Source organism: Zingiber officinale, chromosome 4A (genome assembly GCF_018446385.1).
Source record: "Zingiber officinale cultivar Zhangliang chromosome 4A, Zo_v1.1, whole genome shotgun sequence".
NCBI lineage: Eukaryota > Viridiplantae > Streptophyta > Magnoliopsida > Zingiberales > Zingiberaceae > Zingiber > Zingiber officinale.
In genome coordinates this window covers 112,244,989-112,268,690 of record NC_055992.1, presented here as the reverse complement: position 1 = coordinate 112,268,690, position 23,702 = coordinate 112,244,989, and the positions used below count along the sequence as shown (strand labels likewise).

General features: G+C 41.4%; 2 protein-coding genes across 2 annotated transcripts; both read left to right on the top strand.

Annotated features, from left to right (window-relative positions):
- The first annotated feature begins 4,620 nt into the window (after positions 1–4,620).
- Positions 4,621–5,123, top strand: LOC121972627 (tricyclene synthase, chloroplastic-like). Its single transcript, XM_042524279.1, has 2 exons — positions 4,621–4,884; positions 4,962–5,123. The coding sequence occupies exons 1-2, from the start codon at positions 4,651–4,653 to the stop codon at positions 5,121–5,123; spliced, it is 396 nt and encodes a 131-aa protein (XP_042380213.1). The 5' UTR covers positions 4,621–4,650.
- Positions 5,109–7,003, top strand: LOC121973561 ((-)-alpha-terpineol synthase-like). Its single transcript, XM_042524966.1, has 6 exons — positions 5,109–5,235; positions 5,311–5,698; positions 5,764–5,982; positions 6,059–6,197; positions 6,284–6,529; positions 6,619–7,003. Exons 2-6 carry the CDS (start codon positions 5,442–5,444, stop codon positions 6,913–6,915), a joined length of 1,158 nt encoding a protein of 385 aa, XP_042380900.1. The 5' UTR covers positions 5,109–5,235; positions 5,311–5,441; the 3' UTR covers positions 6,916–7,003.
- Positions 7,004–23,702: the final 16,699 nt, after the last annotated feature.

The window sequence follows — 23,702 nt, the reverse complement described above, 5'->3', positions numbered from 1 at the left end:
CTCGGGCGAGCGACACTTGATGATAGCCTTGGTATGCATCCAGCATGCATATCAGCTCGCATCCTACCGTGGAATCCACCAGCTGATCGATCCGGGGAAGGGGGTAGAAGTCCTTCGGGCATGCCTTGTTCAGGTCCCGGAAGTCGATGCAGACTCTCCACTTGTTGCCCGGCTTGGAAACCAGGACCACATTTGCAAGCCAACTCAGGAATTGTACTTCCCTTATGTGGCCGACCTCCAGAAGCTTCTCTACCTCCGCCCGGATGATTACATTTTGCTCCGCGCTGAAGTCCCTCTTCCTTTGCTTCACCGGACGAGCGTCCGACCGGATATGAAGTTCATGTTGCGCTACGCTCGGCGAGACTCCAGGCAGCTCATGGGTCGACCAGGCGAAGACGTCGCAATTTCGCCGCAAGCATTTAATCAACCTCTCCTTCTGCTTCTCCTCCAGATCGGATGCAATGAAGGTGGTGGCCTCCGGTCGGGAAGGGTCAATCTGCACCTCCTCCTTTTCTTCATAAACCAAAGAAGGGGGTTTGTCGGTTATAGCTTGTACCTCGACTCGTGGCACTTTCCGAGCGGACTTGGCTTCGGCTCGGACCATCTCCACGTAGCATCTTCGAGCGGCCAGCTGGTCTCCCTACACCTCCCCTACTTGGTCTTCCACCGGGAATTTGATTTTCTGGCAGAAGGTAGAGACGACTGCTCGGAACTCGTTGAGAGCCGGTCGTCCCAGGATGACGTTGTAGGCAGAGGGAGCATCCATCACGATGAAGGTGGTGGTCCTCGTCCTTCTGAGCGGCTCTTCGCCCAACGAGTTAGCCAGTCGGACTTGGCCGATTGACAAAACTTCGTTCCCCGTGAATCCGTAGAGAGGGGTCGTCATTGGCAGTAGTTCAGCTCGGTTAATTTATAGTTAGTCGAAGGCCTTCTTGAAGATTATGTTGACCGAGCTGTCTGTGTCAATGAAAATACGGTGAATAGTATAATTGGCTATTACCGCTCAAATGATCAGGGCGTCATCATGTGAGACTTCAACTCCTTGGAGGTCCCTGGGCCCGAAGCTGATCTCGGGTCCGCTCGCCCTTTCCTGGCTGCAGCCGACCGCATGGATCCGTAGCTACCTTGCATGTGCTTTTCTGGTTCTATTTGAATCTCCGTTGGTCGGGCCTCTGGCGATGATATTGATCTCTCCCCCCGACGCGTTGCCCCTATTTTCCTCCCCCCGAACGGAAGGTCGAGGTCGTTCATGTGACGCTCGGTGGTGAGCTCCGTGCTGCTGACGATGATGCCGCTCGGGGGATCGCCTTTCTATCCTTGGCGCGGGGCTCCGTTGTCGATGTTGCCGGTCTGGTGAAGGCAATCGGTGGCGATAGCTCCTTGGCGCAGGGTGAGCGATGGGGGGCAGGCTCCGACAGTCGCAGGTATTGTGAGTGGTTGACTGATATAGTGAACAAAACATCGGGGTCCATACCTTCCCCTTGTGCTTGGGCCGATCAGCCACTACTTGCTGGACAGCGTGCGGCCGAGTATGCTGATGAGGATGGACGACTTCGGCTCGCGGTCCTCTGGGTGGTTGGTGACTGATGGGCTACTTCTTCTCGGCGGGGGCTGGTTGGTCGCTCTGGGCTTCTTTTCTTCTCGCCGCCTGGGCCTCCTCCACATTGATGTATTCGTTGGCTTTATGCAGCATGTGGTCGTAGTCCCGAGGCGGCTTCCGGACGAGCGATCAGAAGAAGTCACCGTCCACGAGCCCTTGTGTGAATGCGTTCACCATTGTTTCCGAGGTGACCGTTGGAATGTCCATGGCCACTTGGTTGAAGCGCTGAATGTACGCTCGGAGCGGCTCCCTCGCGCCTTGCTTGATGGCAAACAAGCTAACGCTGGTCTTCTGGTGGCGCCTACTGCTAGCAAAATGATGGAGGAACGCCGTTCGGAATTCCTTGAAACTTGTGATGGAGCCGTCCGGCAGTCTTCGAAACCACCGATGCACCGATCCCGAAAGCGTTGTGAGGAACACTCGGCATTTCACACCATCTGTGTACTGATGCAGAGTGGCGGTACTGTCGAATTTACTAAGGTGGTCGTTTGGGTCGGTTGTCTCGTTGTACTCCCCGATCGTAGGGGGCACATAATGCCGCGGCAGTGGATCGCGAAGAATGGCATCTGAGAACTGCCGGTTGGTCCGCTCGGGCGATGCATCCGATCGGGGCGCCTTTCCTTTTCTGACGTCCCGGATGGGTGCCTCGTCTGATGAGGATCCCTTGTCTTGATTGGCTTGCGCCACCTCCAAGGGCGTCTAGAACAGAGCCCGATGAAAAGGTATTGGGGAGGCCGGCGCCCCCATCTGAGTGTCGGCTGGCCCCTTGTTTTGCCCCCATATTGAGAGCTGCTCCTGCCGGTCTTCGGGTGGCGCTCGCCCCCCCCCCCCCGAAGCTGATGTTGCTTGCTACACTGCCCGCTCGGCCTGAGCTTTCTGCTGTTGCTCCACAATTTTCGCTGCTCGCGCTTGGACGAGTGCTTCGAGCTCTTCAGGAGAGAGCGTTACCAAAAGTTGACGTCCAGCTTCTTCCATCTCCTCAACTCGGATTCAGGTGCGTTCCCACAGACGGCGCCAATTTGATCCTGTCCGAGCGCTGAGTCGACGGACGCTGGGGACGTGGCACGCTCTCCGACGCTCAAGTCAGGCAACGAGAGAGGCAGAGTAACGAGGCTACAGTAGAAATGTGTGCATACCTTCGTCGACGTCTGGGGTCTTTATATAGGACCCCGGGGGAGCACGAGCACGTTTCTCGATGCGTGCACGCTTCTCCAAACATACCTTAACAAGTCTGTGTCAGAAAAGTACCTCTGGCGCCATTCTGTAATCGTCTGAGCATATCCCGGATGTGACGGTGGAAGCTTCTACCGTATGATTATGTGTACGGCTCGGCCGCCACCTCTGCTATTTGTCGGCGGCAAGTGTCTCGAGGATGATGTTATCCCCTGTCTCCTTTGTCCTCTTGCGTTCCTTGTCTGTTCCGTGGCCGAGCGGATCGGCCGCTCGGTAGGCATATTACTTCTGCATCGATCATATGCTCGGATGAGACTGTTCCTGCCTGTGTTGCCTTGTACACCGGCCGAACGGACAACCCGCTCGACCCTTGAAACATTTTTACCTTAGAACATCGGAAACCCGACTCCTAGTCGGGTTGTCTTTCATTCGGTTCGAAGGATTCACGGCCGGTCGGCCTGCGGGGCCCTGTCTGTAGGCCTGCCTCGTCCGGTCGGCCGGTCTCCAGGTTGACTATCTTGACTTTTAACCTCCACGTGCCGTTGATCCCCGCTGATGAGGGTCCCCCGTTCTTATTACCGGATCAATAATCATATAATCAAGATTATATATAATAACTTAAACGAAAGATATCTAAATTAATGTATTCTCTCAAAATATCATGGGCATTTTAAAAAAAATAAAATAAAATTCCCCTAAAATTTATGATCTTCATTGATTTTTATAGTGTTGCCTTACTGTTTGTTTGTTTTCAAATCTAATTTCATCTCCAGGAATCAAATGCATTAAGTACAATGGTCAATTTGTATTCCCCATTGCCTACGATGACATAAGGAAGTCAAAGCCATCAATTTGTGGTTGACCAAGTCGATTAGCACCTGGTTGGTATGTTAATTTTTTATACTTTTATTGTCCTTTTTTAAAAAAAGGTCGTGTTATTATTTTTATTAAAAAATCACTCGTCAACAGTCAGTTTGAAAATATACATATATTTTTGCATCGTTAGCTAGGTTACGTAATAAATCAATATTGCCGTGCTATGGAACATTTTTTTTTTTTTGTTGGTAAAATTTCTCTCTTTACTTAATTTACCCTCGATTTTATATTAAGAAACATCATCAAAGTTTACATTTTTAGATTCGAAGTTCTTTTATTTTTACCTTACCGTAAAGACATATATTAAATTATAAATTTTTTCGTGGTATATATAATTTTATAAAATAATATAAAAACTTATCTTGAATCTTCGATAGGCTTGAATGATATCACAGATAGATAAGAATCCCACGTATGACTCCTCTAGTGGTATCCACACGTACTAGATCATGAACTCGATACGATCCGTTAGGTGCTAGCCTCTTAGATCGATAAAATCTTGGAAACACTACCGATCTCTTTCGATGGAAGAAAACGAAAAAGTTGACGAGGGAGAAATCGAGAGAAGAAATTTGTCATTTGAATTTTTTATAGAATGATTACTTATAACCTCTAAAAAAATACAAATTTTTTATAGAATGATTACTTATAACCTCTAAAAAATACAAAGAGTTAAATTCTCAATTAATTTATTATTTATGATATTTATTATGATAACCTTTCAAATTATTTATTAATCATTATTATGATGATTTTTTGAATTCTTCAACGGAATACAAACTATATGTTTGTACTTTTGCGTCATCAATTGTTCATTTGATCTCTTAAACCGGCATTATTAATTAACTTCGACATGTTAAACAATTTATATTTTTAATGAATTTTTGTACTCGACGTGAGGCACAATTGTGCGCTGCTATATACATGCTGCACTTGTTCTTCTCCTTTCACCAAATTATTTTTGATTGCAAACAAGTTTGGAAATAGCTAATAATCAAACAATGTCTATCTACTATACCAGCACTACTGTCTCTGCTCCCATGATATCCGTCCTCCCTCGTCGCTCAATGATCGTTGCTGCTGTCGAGCATCGAGGCCTACAGATGTTCCGACGAACTCTCCAGGTCCGATCATGCAGTGGCACTAGTCATGTAGCTCCCTTGCGGCGGTCGGCGAATTATCATCCAAACATATGGACGGACGAGCATGTGCAATCCCTCTCGGGCACCTCCACGGTATGTGAGTGTGGTTGTTGGTCGACCGTCGAAATTTTTATGTGTAACCTTTGTTTTAATTTGTTTTCTGTACGTAGGCGCAACAAGAAGAGAATCGTGAGAGAATAAACGTACTGAAGGAGCAGACCAGGAATCTGATACGTGAGAAGCAGCAAGTAGCGAAGCAGCTTCAACTGATCGACCACCTGCAAAAGCTCGGCGTGGCGTATCACTTCAAAGACGAGATTGCTGACGTTTAAAGTCATCTTCATGCTTCTTTAGATCATGTGAGCTCGCAGCTCAAGGACGATCTCCATGCCACATCGCTGCTCTTCAGGCTCCTCCGAGCAAATGGCTTCTCTGTTTCACAAGGTAATTAATCAATGATCACTAAGTAATCAATTACTTCACAATTCTGACTGTTACTGTTTGCAAAATTACACTTAGGTTTGTTCGAGACATTTAGAGACGAGGAGGGAAACTTCGAAGCTCGCTGTGAGAACCAGATCAGAGGGCTTCTGAGTCTGTACGAAGCTTCCTACCTCGAGAAGGAAGGAGAGACTGTGCTGAAGGAAGCCATGGATTTTGCAACAGAGCAGCTGAAAGGATTCATGGAGGAGGGATCTGTTCCTGAGACTGGAGGTCTCAGAGAGCAGGTGGCCCATGCGCTGCAGCTTCCACTGAATTGGCGGCTGGAGAGAGTGCAGCACAGGTGGTTCATTGAAGCATGCCGTGGCGACGACACTATCAACCCCCCTTTCCTGCTGGAGTTTGCTAAGCTCGACTACAATCTGGTTCAGGACATGTACAAGAGTGAACTCAGAGAGCTCTCCAGGTATATCAATTGCAACCAAGCATATATACTTTCGAAGTTTTTATAAATAACAATTTCAAATGCAGATGGTGGTCGGGGCTCGGGCTTGCAGAGAAGCTGCCATTTTTCAGAGACCGATTACTTGAAAACTATCTGTGGGCACTTGGTTTCACTTATGAACCAGAAAGTTGGAGATGCAGAATGATCCAAGCAAAGTCCATCTGCTTTCTTACATTGATTGATGATATTTACGACGTCTATGGAACCTTGGATGAACTCCAACTCTTCACTGATGCCGTCGACAGGTGACAAGCATTCACCATCATCGACCTCAAGTCATGTTTATCTCAACTATCTAAGATCGAGTGAGTTTTGTTGCAGATGGGACTTAACTGCCATGGACAAGCTTCCAGAATACATGAAATTATGTTTCTTTGCAATCTTCAACCTGGTGCACGAAGAAGGCTATCGGGTGATGAAGGAGAAGGGCTTGGACATTGTGCCTGATTTAAAGAAAGCAGTAAATTATAAACACTAATTCAATTTTCTTCATTTTCTTCTTCTTCTTTGTTATTGAATGAGTTGCTGTGGGTATTAAATTTTCAGTGGGGAGATCAATGCAAATCATACTTTGAGGAAGCAAAATGGTTCCACCATGGCCGAACCCCCATGCTCGAGGAGTACATGGAGAATGGACTGGTATCAATAGCTGGTCCAATCATTCTATCTCACGCTTACTGTGTGGCCAAAGACTTAACTGGAGAGGCCTCGAAAATTTTTCCCAATTACCATGAGATCACACGCTCCTCTAGCATACTTTTTCGTCTTTACGATGATATGGGCACTTCCACGGTAATTTTATATACGCACACACGTTAATTGTATCTAGTTGAAGTATCTGACTCATTGGAATCAAACAACATTTACTTTACTTACTACAGGATGAGCTAGAAAGAGGCGATGTGCCAAAATATGTTCAATGCTACATGCACGAGAAATGTGTCTCAGAGGAAGTGGCGAGGAGGGAGATAAGAGAATTGATGAGAAAATATTGGAGAGAATTGAATGCATCTCTTAGTTGGGATTCTCCATTAGAGGAGTACTTCATGAATATACAAGTTAACATCCCTCGGACGGCGCAGTTCTTTTATGATCACGAAGGAGATGGATATGGCAAGGCATATGGAGAAACTAAGTCTCAGATCATATTGCTATTATTCGAACCTATCCAAATTTAAAATGAATTCATATAAATTGTACCCTCTAGCCAGAGGGATCTATAAAGTATTATCGAATTAAATAAATGGAAAGTTTATTCTATTGTTATATATCAACTTTAACAAATTTGGTAAACACTTATTAAAGCTGCATTCTGAAAACTCCATTGAGAACGACATTACTTTCATTACAAGCTATTCAAGTGACGGATTCGAACATAAACCTCGAGTATTAACAGCGCATTGTGAGGTTTTACAGGTTCCTCCTCAACTTTCAGATGCTGTGAAAAAATAAAAGTTAATCTTAGTTAGTCTTATTAATTATCTCTGGAATGATCAGTTCGACTCACGGAAGTTTTCTATCGGTCACTAAGATAAATTGGAAAGCTCACGCGATGGCCAGCCCAGAAGTCTAGCATATTTTGATTACGCCTTCTATTTGAAGAAAAAATTTCTATAAATACACTATAACTGGGATTCGAATCACGGATATCTAGATGATAATTTAAATATTCTATCACAACATCATAATCTCAGAACAAAGTAAGTAAAGACAAGAACAAATTGATGAGGTCCAAGTACATTCTTCCCAAGTGGAATATCACCTACAGAAAAAAGAATTCTCATCGAAGAATGTCAAAACTGATTTGGGAAACCATCAAATTGTACGTACAAACCACCATCGCACCTCGACTAGCCCGTGGGGCAGACTGATTTGGGAAAAGATGATATAGTAAGCTGTTTATGAAACATTTTGCCTCTCATGAGTTTTTCTTTTCACAGTTGAATTTTGCTATATCATGCTTTTCTTTTCCTTCAATTCTATGTTATATGTAGTTTTTTTTTTCTTTCTGTGTGTGCTCATGTACAATCATCTCATACGTGCAAGTTACAGGTATCCTAGCGTTTATGGCCACTGATACAGTGCGTGATCGTGGGATCGGATAGATGATGTGGTTGGAAGTCAAGCTCACAGGCGGTCAGAGGTCAAACCCCTATGGCGGTCCGAAGTCAAGTCCACGTGTCGGTCAACAGTCAGGCCTACGTAATAGTCAAAAGTCCACCTATGCGGCGATCAAAAGTATGGGTTATGTGGTGGTCAAAGGTTCGGATTACAGGATGTACAGGGGGAGATAGGAGGCTTCAGACTCGCCGGACAGGAGACACAGGTCAGGACATACAGGTCGGATATACAGACCAGGATGTACAGATTAAGATAGGCGGCTTCAGGCTCGATGGACAAAAGACACAGGTCAGGACGTACATGTCGAGATATACGAAACAAGACGTACAGATCGAGATATATGAATCAGGACGTACAAGTCGGGATATATGAATTGAAACATACAAAGTAAGAAGTACAGGTCAGTACGAACAGGTCAGGATATACGAATTGGAACGTACAAAAAAGTACAGGTCAAGACGTACAGGTCGGGATAGATGGACCGGGATGTACAGGGGGAGAGGTAGCTTCAAGCTCACGAGACAGGACGCGCGGATCAGTACATATAGGTCAGGATATACGAATCGAAGCGTACAAAGAAATACAGGTCAGGTCGTACAGATCAGGAAATACGGAGCGGGACGCACATGTCAGAAAATACGGATCGGGATGCACAGGGTGGGGCAGATAGAATTGGACTAAGGTGAACAGGTCAGGATAGGTAGAAGTGGACTAAAGCTCACAGGTCAGGAATTATAGGACAGGATAGGCAGATTAGGGAAAATAGGTCGGGAGTCACAGATCGAGATATGCAAGACAAAATATGTGAACCAGAACGTATGAGGCAGGCTAAGGCGTACATGTTAGGATATACGGAATCAGGCTAAGATGTACAAGTCAGGAATTACAGGACAGGATTGGCAGATTAGGGAAAATAGGTCGAGAATCACAGGTCGAGATATGTAAGACAAAATACGTGGACCAGAACGTATGAGGCAAGCTAAGGCGTACAAGTCGGGATATACTGAATCAGGCTAAGACGTATAGGTCAAAATAAGTGGGCACGAACTAAGGCACACAGGTTAGGATATGTGAACCAGGACGTATAGTACAGGATAGGCGGACTAAGGCAAGACATACAGAGCAGGATTTGCAGAGTAAGCGAAGGCCAACTAAGACAGGACAAGATTGGATGTACATATATGGATTTACGAAGCAGCAAATACAGGTTAGGAACTACAGGTCTGTATCCCCAGATCGGGGTCGGCAGGTAGGAAGACCTAGCTTAGGGTTAAGGAACTTAAGAGGGCGCACACTACACGATAAGCAAGCAAGGGAATCGTAACCACCCATCAGAGAATAATCAGGGCGTGTCAGGGAATATGCTAATGGTCCAAGGCTCGTTGCCCCTCGATCCCTCCTCCGACCTATAGGAGGATGCCACGTGTCACTCACCACCAGATAAAGTCTGACACCCGACATTCCCTGACACTCGTCAGACTCCAGAAACATCCAGAGCTGTATAAAAAGGGAGGCTTCGTCCTTACGCAGGTACGCTCACTCGTCTTCACACACTCATCCTTTACTTTTCGTCATTTTTACTGTATTTCTGGAGAAAAAAATATCTGACTTGAGCGTCGAAGAGCCTGACCCAGGGACTTTTTCTCTAGTTTATGGTCTCTAACGACCTGGGTGCTTGTCTAAGTGTGTGCAGAGCCTTCGCTTGATCGTCCCCGTCATCACCCCTCGTCATCCCCCCGTGGGAACCTTTCCCGCAAGTACCAGATCGACCAGGCATCTCCGCGACTTTCCGTCAACCTCGAGGACAGCGCAGCCCGCCTCTGTCCGACTCAGCTTTCGGACGAGATCAGCCACCCTTCAAATAAAACTTATATAAATCATTATGTAGCTTGTTGTAGTTCATAGAGTGGCCTTTTTTCCATAATTTAAAAGAAGACTCTGTTCAATTCGAATCAAATGTTGTACTGTAATCATACTAACACCCAACAAGCCCATTTCCACCTGATAACTCCAAGTTTTATTGTAAGTTTTTTGGTTGTGGTGGTTCGGTTGGACCTCATTGGGAATGATTGTGAACTATGAAGGATGATGCGACATCTTCCTTTAGTCCCCACATGTCCCATATAGGTTAAAAGTCACATTAATTTATCAATCAAAGTCAATATGAAGTGGAGATATGCAAAGAGTCAGACTCATCCCAGGAGAAGCTTGCGACTAACCCACTTAGCCGCATATGTTTATCTCCAAAGACTCAAGTTTGATTAAGTAGAAGTCCAATGCACTCATCCTCAGTTCGGTTCCCGACTCCGACATACTATATGGCTCGATCTCAGTCGCCGACACCCTTCGTGGTTCTGTCTCAATCTAAGATTCTATTATCCTATCTTGGCCTCAATAACCAGTATCCTTCCAACTCAACCTCAGGACTCGTCCTCGATATCTACACTGACTCAATCTCAGTTCCCGACCTCAATGTCTACTTGCCTCAGCTCTAGGTCCATGCACCATCTCTTAAGGCTTAGCTCCTCTTCTGACACCCCTTTTGAATCAGCTCCAGGTCCTAGCACCATCTCTCAACTTCAGATTCAATCACCAACATCATTTCTCTCTTGACCATAGTCACCAGCACACCCTCTCTCAATATCAAATCCTGACATCTTCTCGGTCTTGGTCTCAGATTGACTTTATATATTCTCAAGGTCACTCCACATCTACGTCATCTCTTTCACCCACAAGACAGGTCTATGCTCTACACAAGCTTGCTGACAATGGCCGTGGATATTCTAAGACGCATGTCATCCAAAGAATAGGGGAGCAGTTACAAGATTGGTAGATATATATGGTCACCTAGATACCCCCTACTAAATTGTGGTGTTGGCTGAATGAGAAGACAACTAACGACTATCGGATCTTATCCCCTCACTGGTTCCCACAATGATGATATTCTGACCAATGTGGAGATTCTCTCTAGATGACTACATAGACACTTACAGAGGTAACAATAAGGAGATTCCACACTTTCTTGAACTCCACCATGTTCTACTCTCCTTCTCCACCTTCTTCGTTTTGTATTTTCCCTTAAGTAAATCCTAACTTGAGCATCGGAGTGGCCTCGGGATCCATCCCTTGACCAGTCTAACCCTCTTATGGAGTGCATTTCAAGTCCTTTCACTAAAACAAAAATGTTAAATGACAACACCACAAAGACAACGATTTTAGAAGAAACTATTGTGAATTTGATAAAAGATAACGATTTTTGATAAAATCATCGTCTTTAAGCTCCCGTAAAATACAAAAGACAACAGTTTTGTGAAAACAATTATCGCTGAGTAATTTTTTTAAAAAAATTAACAACACATTTTATAACGATTTTATAAAATTGTTGTCTTTAAGCTCCTTTTTAGATGGTACAACAACAGTTTTATAAGCTATTGTGTTTTTATATTATTTTATATAGTCAAAGACATTAGTTTTAATAAACTATTGTCTTTCTTTGATTTTATTTTTTCACCATTTTTCCCCTTCGTAGTTTTTGTTGCAGCCGTGTTTTGCTTTCCCTCTCTTAGAAAAATTTTTGGTGCTGTGTTTCCCCCCTTAGCCTCCCAAACCCTAAGCCATTTTTCTTTCCCTCTCCTCATACGATTTGTTCACGCTATCGCTGTCGCTGTCGAACCCTAAGCATCTTCATCCAACCCCTTTTCGACAAACCCCTCTCCATGAACCTCTCCTCCGAACTTCTCTCAGCTTAACCCTCTTCCGCTGAACATCTCCGCCGAACCACCCATCTCTGCTGAACCCCTCTCTAAATGAATCCACAGTTACACTGATATACCTCAGGTATGGTTGGCAAAAGTGCTTCTAGCTAGTTCCATGTGAACATTATAAAATTTTAAAATCTCTTTATATTTGATCTAGTTGACACTTATGAATGTAGCAATGTTTGTGTGTTAAAAGCTCATTTCAAATTTGTTTTAGAATGGAGACATACATTCTTTTTGTTTCATCATCTTAGAACGGTTTATAGGCTTTAGATAAATGAATTATGAAACAATAGTTTAATTGTGACAACATAATCAACCAGAATAATTGGGCTATAATATTTTATAATTACTTGTTGAGAGTTAATTAATGTTTGTTTTTGTGTGCTAAGAAATGATTACATATTTATACAGGCATGAACAACAAATGTACTTTACCAAAAGTTTGCTTGTCATTGTGTTTTTCATCAACTTGACAATCTATACAAGCATGCTCTGCAAATGGAAGTTTTTTTTCCTGATTAATGTTATCCTAGTCTTTTATTTTAAGATGCTTCCATCTTGTCGCTATTCAAAGTATAATCCTCTTATCTCTACGTCTATGCTAAATGTTTAAAACTATTGCAGTCATCACAATTAATATTAATTTAGCTACTTTTACCATAATAATTTAATAAAATTTAAAAAATGTATTCCAACATAATTCACCAGAATAATTTTGTGTTGTTGGTAGCACTGCTAATTTAATGTGTCCTATTTATATAATTGTTTTGAAGGATTTAAGTCATTGTTGATTGCTTAGTTGTACGAGTAACGGACAAAGATTGGATGTCAAAGAATAGATTATTACATGAATATGAGATTGGAATAGAGTCTTTCTTGTATTTTGCAATGTGAAATGCTAAAGATTCGAATGCAATACCTTGCCCATGTGCAAGATGTGGTAATCTAAAGAAGAAAGATGTTCACACTATTGTTACTGCAAGGAGTACCAGACGATCAAACCTGAGTTTTGATAATGCAAAGGGTTCTAAGTTAAGGATTATTGTTGTTCTAATAAGTTGAACTGAGTGTGCTGAAAAGTCCTATGTGATCTCAGGTAAAGGGAAAGTCCTAGCTACAGTTAGGCAATGAAGTCATCGTCTAGGGGACTGGGTAAAGTCTTGGGGGATCGAGAACATTGGGTGAAACTCTAGAGTCGAGGACTCTAGGTGAAAACCCTGGGGGTCGCGGACACCAGGTAGAAGATTGGACAGGTTAGGATCGGACGTCAGCATGAAGTCTTGATGTCTCAGACATTGAGCAAAAGTTCAAACGGTCTGGAGGACCGGTCAGGAAAATGGTAATTTCTCCTGAAAGGAGTAGGTGAGGACGTGTTCCCTAAAGAGAGAATAGTAGGCATCGGTTTGACGTAGGGGTTCTGGGAAATTCAAAAGCCAAAATTAGACACTTCGAAGACTATTAAGTAGTTTTATTAACCATATTTTATTGCACTAATTTTGTCTTGCAGGATATGTTTGGTATTTTGGATTAACATGTCTTACAGGAAGTGAAATGTACAAAATAAGCTCGGATGAACAGTGTTCAACGCGCCTCTAGGGCAGTTGGAGGCGCTTCGAGTGTCTTGGCGGAGGGCTCACACGGAGAGGCACAGAGGTTCCTTCCATGCGTCTGAAGGCATCCAAGAGACTAGATGGAAGGCACCTTCCATGAGCTTGAAGGTGCCTTCAAAGAGATAAACTTCACAGAAAGTGGACATTATGGAGACTAAAACTGTGGGGACAAGATACACTGTTGGAAGCGCCTTCCATGGTGTTGAAGACGCCTTCAACATCCCATAAAAGGAGTGCTCGAGTAGATGCTTGAATGAGTTCATTTTTTGCAATCTTTATCCTGTGCACTACTCCATAGACGATCTGATGAACTCGTAACGCTGCTCCGATGAAGCCATAACACTGCTCTGACGACTGAAAGCGCGACTCTCTGAATTCTAAAGTTGTTGGTATAATTTTGATTAGAGTACTTTAATTGTATTTTTTTTGTACTTCATCTTTGTACTTGAATTTCTGAATTGATAGTGAATTACCCAAAGTAAACACTCAATGAGTGTGGACCTTTAATTAGAAGTCATCATAGATTTTAAACCAAGTAAATGTATGATCGAGACGTACTAGAGGGGGGGGGGGGTTGGGTGAATAGCACTTGTGGCTTTTTTACACTTTTTGGAAAATAGTCGATCAGAATCACGCAGTGGAAATAGCCTGTGACGACTCCTATTTCAAGGCCCGCGATCGTTATCACTTTCGTTGGGAAATTCACTATCAATTTAGAAATTCTAATTACAAGGATGAGTACAATAATAGTATAACTCAAATGCTTTACAATAATTATACGGACGACTCTTAGAATTCAGAGAGTCTTGCTTTCGATTATCAAAGTCACAGGGTCGTCCTTGAAGCAGCGCGCAAGAGAAGCATCGTAAGAATGAGTTGTTCTCAAGATCTTGCCCAAAGCCTTCTTTTATGGTTGTTGAAGGCACCTTAAACCCCATTGAAGGCACCTCCAGCTCTGATCCTTATCCCCACAGCTTCGGAGATGATAACTTCTGCAATCTACGAAAGTTATCCCTTCGAAGGCGCCTTCAAGCGCATGGAAGGTGTCTTCCATCCCTGCTCTAAGGTGCCTTCATGCGCCTAGAAGGCGCCTTGGCTCCTCTTCATATGAAGCTTCAGTCAAAGCAGCCGAGGCGCCTCCAACAGCCCTGGAGGCACCTCAGACACTGTTCATTCAAATTTTACTTTGTGCATCTAATTTTCTGCAAGACATATAAGTCCAAATACAAAGTATACCTTACAAGACAAAGTTAGCACAATAAAATATAAATTATAAATTATTTGATAGTATCCGGACTGTCCGATTTTGACTTTCAAATATCTCAGAAATTTTAGGTTGAACTGACGCCTACTGTTCCTTCAACAGGGAATGCATCCTCACATACTCTTCTCAAGAGAAATTACCTTTTGCTAAATCGGTCATCTAGACTGACTGAACTTTTGCTCAACGTCCGAGACGTCAGGATTTCATGCTAAACGGTTGATCCCCGACCCATCCAGTCTATTGGTGCAGGGAGTACCAGACGATTAAACCTATGTTTTGATAATGACAAAGAATTCAAAAGTTAAGATGTCTTGTTGTTTAACAAATGTGATTGAGCTTGCAGGAAAGTTTTAGTGGATTCTAGACAGATGAAAAATCCTAGGGAGAGGTAACCCTAGGTCCTAGGGAGTGGTAACCCTAGGTTATACAAAACCTTAGGAGAAGATAATCCTAGGTCCTAAGGGTGGTAACCCTAGGTGGAAAGTCTTGACGGGTCGAGTGCTTTAGGAGAAATCTTAGAGTCGGAAACTCTAGGTGAAAATCCTGGTGGTTGCGGACTAGGTGAAAGACTGGACGGGTCATGGAGCAGACGTCCAACATGAAGATATGAAGTCTTGGGTGCTAAGCAAAAGTTCAGTCAATTTGGAGGACCAGACTGGCAAAAGATAATTTCTCTTGAGAGGAGTAGGTGAGGATGCGTTCCCTGAAGAGGGAAGAGTAGGCGTCGATTCGACCCAGAGTTTCAGCGAAACTCGAAGTCAGAATCGAACAGTCTAGAGTCTGTCAAAATAATTTATTATTTTATATTTTATTGTGATAACTCTATTTTGTAAGATATGTGCGGTATTTTGGACTAACATATCTTGCAGGGAGAGAAAATGACTTAAAAGGCTCGGATGAATAGTGTTCGAGGTGCCTCCGGGGCTATTGGAGGCGCCTCGAGTACCTTAGTCGAAGTCTCCGTGCAGCAAGGCACGAAGACACCTTCAAGGAGCTCGAAGGCGTCTTGGATGCTGGATGGAAGGCGCCATCCATGGAGCTTGAAGGCGCCTTCGGATGGATAAATATCGTAGGCCACGGAAGTTATCGTCTTCGACGCGGAAGGGATAAGAATCCCTGCTGGAGGCGCCTTCCATGGAGGCTGAAGGTGCCTTCAATAGGATATTTAAGGTGATCTCAAGAAGGTGTTGAATAACACTTGATATTTGCAATCTTTCTACTGTGCGCTGCTCAAAAGACGATCCGACGAAACCGTAACGTGACTCCAACAACCGGAAGCCCGAAATTCCTTGTTCTTAGTTGTCGGTATATTTTCAATTGTACTTTAATTATTGTATTTGTAATTTCCGAATTGATTAGTGGATTGTCCATCCAAAGCACTCTCACGTACGAGCCTTGGAGTAGGATCGCCACATGCTCCGAACTAAGTAAAAGAAAAGTGTTAGTACTTATGTTGTTTTGCTTCCGCTATATTTCTATCTTCAGCTTCGTTACTCTGTGCTTTCTGAAAAATGTGAAAAAGTCACGAGTGCTATTCACCCCCTCTAGCACATCTCGATCTTACAATTGGTATCAGAGTGGGGTTGTTGTGAATCCGTACAACTACCGTTCGAGCTTTTTTTCGTATCTTTTTCATTTTTTTCCCTCCAAATTTTTTGAAAAATCCATTCTCAAAGTTTCACCATTAGTTAGAATTGGTAAAATATCGCATTTAACAAAATTTGTCACAATATTTTTTTTATTATTTTATTATTTATTATTTTATTATTTTTTTCTCAAAATTCGTGAAATATCCTTATTTTATCTTCTCCAGCACTACTAATCCAAGACTAAATCTTGGAACAAGTTTTATCGTTTTTGTCTTTTCAAGAGACTTTTCCTAAATGGCCCACCAAGAAGGTATAGCACTACACGCCCTCCCCTCTTCTCCGGTAAAGACGTCGGCTACTGGAAGGGTCGAATGGAGTACTATCTGAAGACCGAGGTAGAAATGTGGATAATCGTCCAAATCAGCCTCGTGCTTCCACTCGACGGCGCTGGCAAACTAGTATCATGTGTAAACTGGGACACAAGTCTAATGAGGAAAATTGAGGTTGATGCCAAGGCGACTCGAGCCTTATAATGCGGCCTCACAAAAGAAGAGCTGAACTGAGTCAACCCATTTTCAAGTGCAAAGGAGTTGTGGGAGAAGCTAATTGAACTGCATGAAGGGACTTCCGATACCAAGGTAAGTAAGCATGATTTAATATTAAATAAATTATATAATATAAAAATATAGGAAGGTGAATTGGCAAGCCAACTTCACGCTCGCATCCAAGACCTCCTCAACGGTCTTCACACAATAGGACAAAAGGTGAAAAATTGCGATGTCATCAGGTATGCACTCAATGTATTTCCAAGAAACACTTTGTGGGCATCCATGGTAGATGCTTACAAAGTATCCAAGGATCTTTCAATTATTAGATTAGATGAATTATTCTCAGAATTTGAATTACATGAATAGACTAATATACCTTCGGTCGAGAAAATATTGCCTTTGTCACAGGTATAAATAGAAGGAAGGAACCAAAAGTCAAGCGTTGGACAGAACCCGAGTCCGAAAATGAATCAGACTCAAAAGAAGATGATAATGAAATCACCACCGAACTAGTCAAACTAGTTTGGAAAGCACTTAAGAAGAAGAAAGTGACTCACTCAAACACAAAAGCCAAATCTGGAGTTGCCTGTTACGACTGCAATAAGAAGGGACACTACAAATCAGAGTGTCCAAACTAGACGCAAAGAGGAAGGAAGGCCTTGAAAGTAATGTGGTCTGAATCCTCAGAAGATTCTGATGAAGAAGACGAGCAAACAAACTTTCTTGCCCTACCGGTACAAGCTTACGTTGCTGAAACCAAGTCCGAGTCTGGAACTAGAGCCGAATCAGAAATAGAGTCCGAAAGAAGTCATGGATCCTTATCCATTTCTGAAGGGCCTAATAACATTGTAAATTCCCTAATCTCTGGTACTCAGATAGATGACTTACAAAATTTAGTTTCATATTTATTAAGAAAGTTGGCCAAATCCAATGTCTGGGTCAAGTCACTCCAAAAGGAGGTGACAACCCTTAAGGAAACAACTAACTCGAGTTCTTTGACTGAGCAAGTTCAGGAAGAGAATTACAAATTAAAAACTCAAGTCGAAGAACTCAAGAACTCATTGGAATAGTTCACTTTGGGTTCCAAGAACCTTGACCTAATTCTTGGAAAACAAAGGGTTGTATACAATCCCTCTGGACTTGAATATAAGGCTAAGCATAAATTCAGATCTTATTTGTCTCTGGTAAAACACTCAAATAGAAACTTACTCCAAGCATGAGTCCCCAAATCTAATTTAACTAATCAATTGTTGGGCTTAGTCAATATTGAGTCCCCAAGAATCAAATCCATTACCTTGATAGATCCTATCGAAGCTATGATCCAGAGGGAGCTAATAGAAAGACCATATCTATTATTAAATAAATTTGTTTGATGCTTGCTTTACCGTTTTGTATTATCCATGCTTAGATTAGGATAGATAAGGACCTATGCTTGATTCACACTTGACTGTTTTGTATTATCCATGCTTAGATTAGGATAGATAAGGACCTATGCTTGATTCACACTTGACTAGTTAAACTTACGATTTTCAGAAAGGAAATTAAATATTCAATTTCTTTAAAAGGCTTTGTCTAGAAGTGGTTGATGATCCAATACCAAAAAGGCCTAGTGCCCTCGCCACAGTCGGGAAGCCGATTATTGAAATAAATATTTAATTGATTAACTGTTAAACCTTAGTCTAACTCAAATGTAAATCAATCATTAGATTTAAATTTAAATTAAAAATTAAAATTAACCATCTCACAAAACCATTAAGGTTCTCTAATTGAAAATCTAGAAAAGGACCTTAAATATTTTTTTGATAAATATTTTTTTTGAAAAGCAAGTTCAAATATTTTTATCTGAAAAATAAGTTTTTATATACTTAACTAAGTTTTCTTTTTTACTTAACTAGCTTTTGATAAAGTTAAGTGTTTGATAAAGTTTTGATAAAAATAAAAAGGCTAAAGTCTAGATTAAAAGAAAAAAAGGATAAGGTAAAAGCTATAAATTTTTGAAAAACTAAGTTTCAAAAACTATGTTTTTATCCTTATAAACTTAAGTATTTTTCAAAAGGTTTTCCACATCTTTTAGCTTTGTTAAACCCCTACTTGGAATTTGTTTTTTTTAGGGCAAAAGTATATTTTAAAGTATTTTAAAAAAACTAAACGTACCCTTCCTCCCTAAATTATTTTTGATATATGATAAAAGGGGAGAGAATGGTCAAAAGTTAAGATGAGTGATACTTAGTTTTATTTAAATGTTTTTTCTATAAACTACTATATATCTACTTAACTTTTGAACATGGTTGCTATAGTAAAAAAGGGAAAGATTGTTGGTACAGGAAATACCAGATGATCAAACTTGTGTTTTGATAATGACAAAGGATTCAAAAGTTAAGATGTTCTGTTGACTAACAAGTGTGATTGAGCTTGTAGAAAAATCCTAGTGGATTCTAGGCAGGTGGAAAACCCTAGGGAGAGATAACCCTAGGTCCTAGGGGGTGGTAATCCTAAGTTATGGAAAACCCTAGGGAGAGGTAATCCTAAGTCCTAAGGGGTGGTAACCCTATGTGGAAAGTCTTGGCGGGTCGAGCGCTTTGGGTGAAATCCTAGAGTTAGAGACTCTAGATGAAAATCTTGATGGTCGCGGACTAGGTGAAAGACTGGGCGGGTCATGAAGTAGACGTCCAGCATGAAGACCTGAAGTTTCGAGCGCTGAGCAAAAGTCTAGTCGGTCTGAAGGACCAGACTGGTAAAAGGTAATTTCTCCTGAAAGGAGTAGGTGAGGACGCGTTCATCGAAGAGGGAACAGTAAGCGTCGGTTCGACCTAGAGTTTCAGTGAAACACGAAGTTTGAACCGGACAGTCCGGAGACTGTCAAAATAATTTATTGTTTCATGTTTTATTGTGCTAACTCTATTTTACAGGGGATGTGTGGTATTTTGGACTAAAGTATCTTGTAGGGAGCGAAAAAGACTTAAAAAGCTCGGATGAACAGTGCCCGAGGTGCCTTTAGGGCTGTTGGAGGTGCCTAGTCGAAGTCTCCACACAGCATGGCACGAAGGCACCTTCTAGGAGCTTGAAGACGCCTTGGATGATGGATGGAAGGTGCCTTCCATAGAGCTTAAAGGCGCCTCCGGATGGATAAACATGTAGGCCATGGAAGCTATCGTCTCTGACGTGAAAGGGATAAGAATCCCTGCTAGAGGTGCCTTCCATCGAGGCTGAAGGCGCCTTCACCAAGCTATTTAAGGCGATCTCGACTAGGTGCTGAATAACACTTGATTTTTGCAATCTTTCTACTGCGCGCTGCTCAAAAGACGATCCGACGAAGTCGTAACGTGACTCTGACAACTGGAAGCCCGAAATTCCTTGTTCTTAGTTGTCGGTATACTTTCAATTGTACTTTAATTATTATACTTGTAATTTTTAGATTGATTAGTGGATTGCCCATTGAAAGTACTCTCATGTGTGAGCCTTAGAGTAGGAGTCACAACAGGCTCCGAACCAAGTAAAAGAAAAGTGTTAGCGCTTGTGTTGTTTTGCTTCTGCTTTATTTCTATCTTTCACTTCGTTACTCTATGCTCCCCGAAAAGCATGAAAAAGCCACGAGCGCTATTCACCCCCCTCTAACGCATCTCGATCCTACACAGTCTTCCATCTGGTGTCTGTGACCCCCGAGATTTTCACCTAGAGTCTTCGACTCTAGGATTTCACCCAACGTACCAAGACTTCGCCAGTCCCCCGGACCATGACTTTGTTGCCTAATTACAGCTAGGACTTTCCTTAACCTAGGGTTACCACCCCTTAGGACTTTGGGTTACCTCCCCCTAAGATTTTCCACCTGCCTAAAATTCACTAAGACTTTTACCTAGGAACACATAGGACTTTCCAGTAAGCTTAGTCATACTTGTTAGATCACAAGACATCTTAACTTTTAAACACCTAGGTAGTTGTTAAAAGGCAAATGAAAGGAATAAAAAAGTCTCATTCGTTAAAGGCAGAGAAACCTCTTTTTTTTTTAGTTGTTCAATTTCTTTTGTTATAATTCTGATACTAATCTAAATTGGAAGATCAAGAAAAGTTAATTTTTGTTATATAGGCAATTCATCCTACTCTTGCTAGCGCCGCTATGCTAGTTAGTGGTATCAGAGGAAAAATTTTTACAGAAAGATATTATATAATTTAAGAGAAATGATTAGTTTATGTAATGCAACTAATTTTTGATAATAATTCTTTAAGAAATATTTTTCTACTATGAAAATTTTAATAATTTTCTAAGAAGTGGAAAACACGTTTAATGGCAGAAAAATAAAAGTTTTCAAATTTCTATTTACTTTGAATTTTTAATTTAAAAATATAATTTTCACAAAGTAATTCGTAATAATTTAGATAATATTTAAAAAAAAATTTAAAAAATTATAAGGATAGAGAATATCATGTTTCATCACATAAGAATAAAATTTTTTATATTTTAAATTTAGAAAATAATTTTAATTTCAAAGTATGCTTGTCGTTAATAAAAAAATTACTCAACAGTCAAAAAAATTTTGAAAAAAAAATTCTGTTTATAGATTAATCATCAGATAGTATAGAAAAAAAATTTAATTCAAAATATGAACAGAAAAAAATATTTTTCTAATTGAGATTGTTTCTATTAAAAAATTAAAATTTATTCTAAAAAAAATTTGGAACCCAATACAGGTTTCTATCTACAGAATTTATTAAAAATTTTAGAGATACACAATTTCTAGGGATTTTCTTGATCTATCCCTGATGATTTTTAATGTACTAATTGATTCTACCATAATTTTTAAATTTTGATTTTCGACATCTATTTGAATTCAAACATACATAGTCATTTTCTAGTTTTTCTATTTGTGCTTTCAATTTATCATTTTCTATTCTTAAATTATCATACATTATTATGGGACATGAATTAACTAAGGTTAGTTTTATTTTGGCATTTTTTCTTTTTAGTTTTACTAAATCTTTGGAGAGTACCTTAATAAATTGAAATGACTTTTCAGGAAGTAAGGTACATATCTTACTTACCTTATGTTCTGATGCTCCCCCTTTATCGCAGCTTTCTTATGATGATCCTCCCACTTCATCAATGCTCATTTATGAATTGCTTTCATCTGTTGGTGCAGGGGAGCACCAGACGATCGAACCTGAGTTTTGATTATGTCAAAGGATCCAAAGTTAAGCTGTCTTGTGATATAACAAGGTTGATTGAGTTTGCAAGAAAAGTCCTAAGTGTTTTTAGATAAAAGTCCTAGTGGATTTTAGGCAAGTGGAAAACGCTAGAGGATGGTAACTCTAGGTCCTAGGGAGTGGTAACCTTAGGTGATGAAAAATCTTAGCTGCGGTTAGGTAGGTGGAAAACCCTAGGGAGCAGTAACCCTAGGTCCTAGGGGGAGGTAACCTTAAGTGGAAAGTCTTAGCGAGTAGAGCACTTTGGGAAAAATCCTAGAGTCGGGGACTCTAGGTTGAAATCCTGCTGGTCGCAGACGGGGTGGAAGTCTGGACGGGTCGTGGAGCGAACGTCCAGCATGAAGACCGGAAGCCTCGGGGGCTGAGCAAAAGTCCAGTCGGTTTGGAAGAACAATCTGGCTATAGGTAACTTCTCCTGAGAGGAGTAGGTGAGGACGCGTTTCACGTAGAGGGAACAGTAGGCGTCGGTTCCACCTAGAGTTTCGATGAAACTCAAAGTCAGAATCGGATAGTTAGAGACTATCAAATCTCATACTATATATATTGGTTTATGTCTGGACTAATTTTATTTTACATAAAATAAGGGGTAGGAAAAAGTTGGTCCGGGCACCTGGAATCGGTCCGGGCGCCTGGAGTTGGTCCAGGCGTCCGGAACCCAAAAACTATCTACAAATTCATGTGGAGCGCGTCGATTGACCGAGCCACGTGGTCCAGCGTCCGGAGGGGTTCCATGCACCTGGAACAACCTATAAAAGCTGATGTAAGCAGTCTTCTACCGTTATATTTCTCTTCTATTGAATAAACTGTATGTTTATTCTGGAATTGCTTGAAAATTATTTTGTTACATCAGGTTAATGAAGAGCTGAGTATTGGACAAGATGCATTTGTGTGGTTTTCCTCCCTAATCCCTCTGGCTGCTGATGTTGTTAATGCACAATTCACTTTTGAAACTCTTACTGCACCTACTGCTAATGATAGATTCCTCAAGGAAATGAACAAGTATGCCATTCATCTTATCTCAGCATTTGCTTACTTCTTTGTGAGTAAATACTGTGGAGCAACTTTGATTGAGTGACTTGAGATTCGTTTCTGTTAAGAGTAGATTCACCTCCTTTGCTGATTTGTATTTCTGGAAAAAGACTGACATGTATAGTGAATTAAACCAGATTTCATTTGAGTATTCATATGTAAAATCAATCATGACTTTGATGGTTCTTCATGTTCCTCCTTGTGTTGCTACTAATCTGCTGAGACTTGTTCAGAGATTCGGTGTTAAGCAAGCATCAGAAAGTAATTTCTGTCACTAGCATGCTGATACTCTTTAGATTCCTCCAGAGTTTTGACAGAGAGAATATCGAGAACGATGGCTTGCATCTGATATCTTGTAGTTCATAAACTAAGCTATTCAGCAGCACATGATACTTCTGAGTTAGTGAAGACTAGTATTCTTTTCCTCTCCTCATAATTTCCTGCTACTTCCTGTCAAAAGAAACAATAAAATACTATTGTTTTTTAAGCTAGAATGACTTGCTGATGGGTACGACAAGGACTGAAATTTTGCTCACCAATGCTCTATCATGTTTGCTCACATATACCTCCTTTCCTTGTGTGAACAAACTGATGAGATGTATTGATGATTATGTTTTTCTTTAATTTTTAGTTCTATCGAGTACTTGGAGAAGCAGGAAACACCAACAGGAGTTGAGTTTTCTAAGAATGAAGTCATTCTTCATGTTGAGGGCACTTCATGGACACACAGAGTGGTGAGGCACATCAGAACAACTAGTTGGCCAGGTAATTTTTTATGGTTTCTCATTAATCTTCTGATCTATTGACACTATTTAAGGTATTATCTCTAGTCGTGATTATAAAA

Bases quoted from the DNA above. Each gene is read 5' to 3' on its own strand.
- LOC121972627 (XM_042524279.1), top strand. From the start codon at position 4,651: ATGTCTATCTACTATACCAGCACTACTGTCTCTGCTCCCATGATATCC. The intron at 4,885-4,961 runs GTATGTGAGTGT...TTCTGTACGTAG, and splicing joins CCCTCTCGGGCACCTCCACG to GCGCAACAAGAAGAGAATCG.
- LOC121973561 (XM_042524966.1), top strand. From the start codon at position 5,442: ATGGATTTTGCAACAGAGCAGCTGAAAGGATTCATGGAGGAGGGATCT. The intron at 5,699-5,763 runs GTATATCAATTG...TTTCAAATGCAG, and splicing joins GAACTCAGAGAGCTCTCCAG to ATGGTGGTCGGGGCTCGGGC. The intron at 5,983-6,058 runs GTGACAAGCATT...GTTTTGTTGCAG, and splicing joins TTCACTGATGCCGTCGACAG to ATGGGACTTAACTGCCATGG.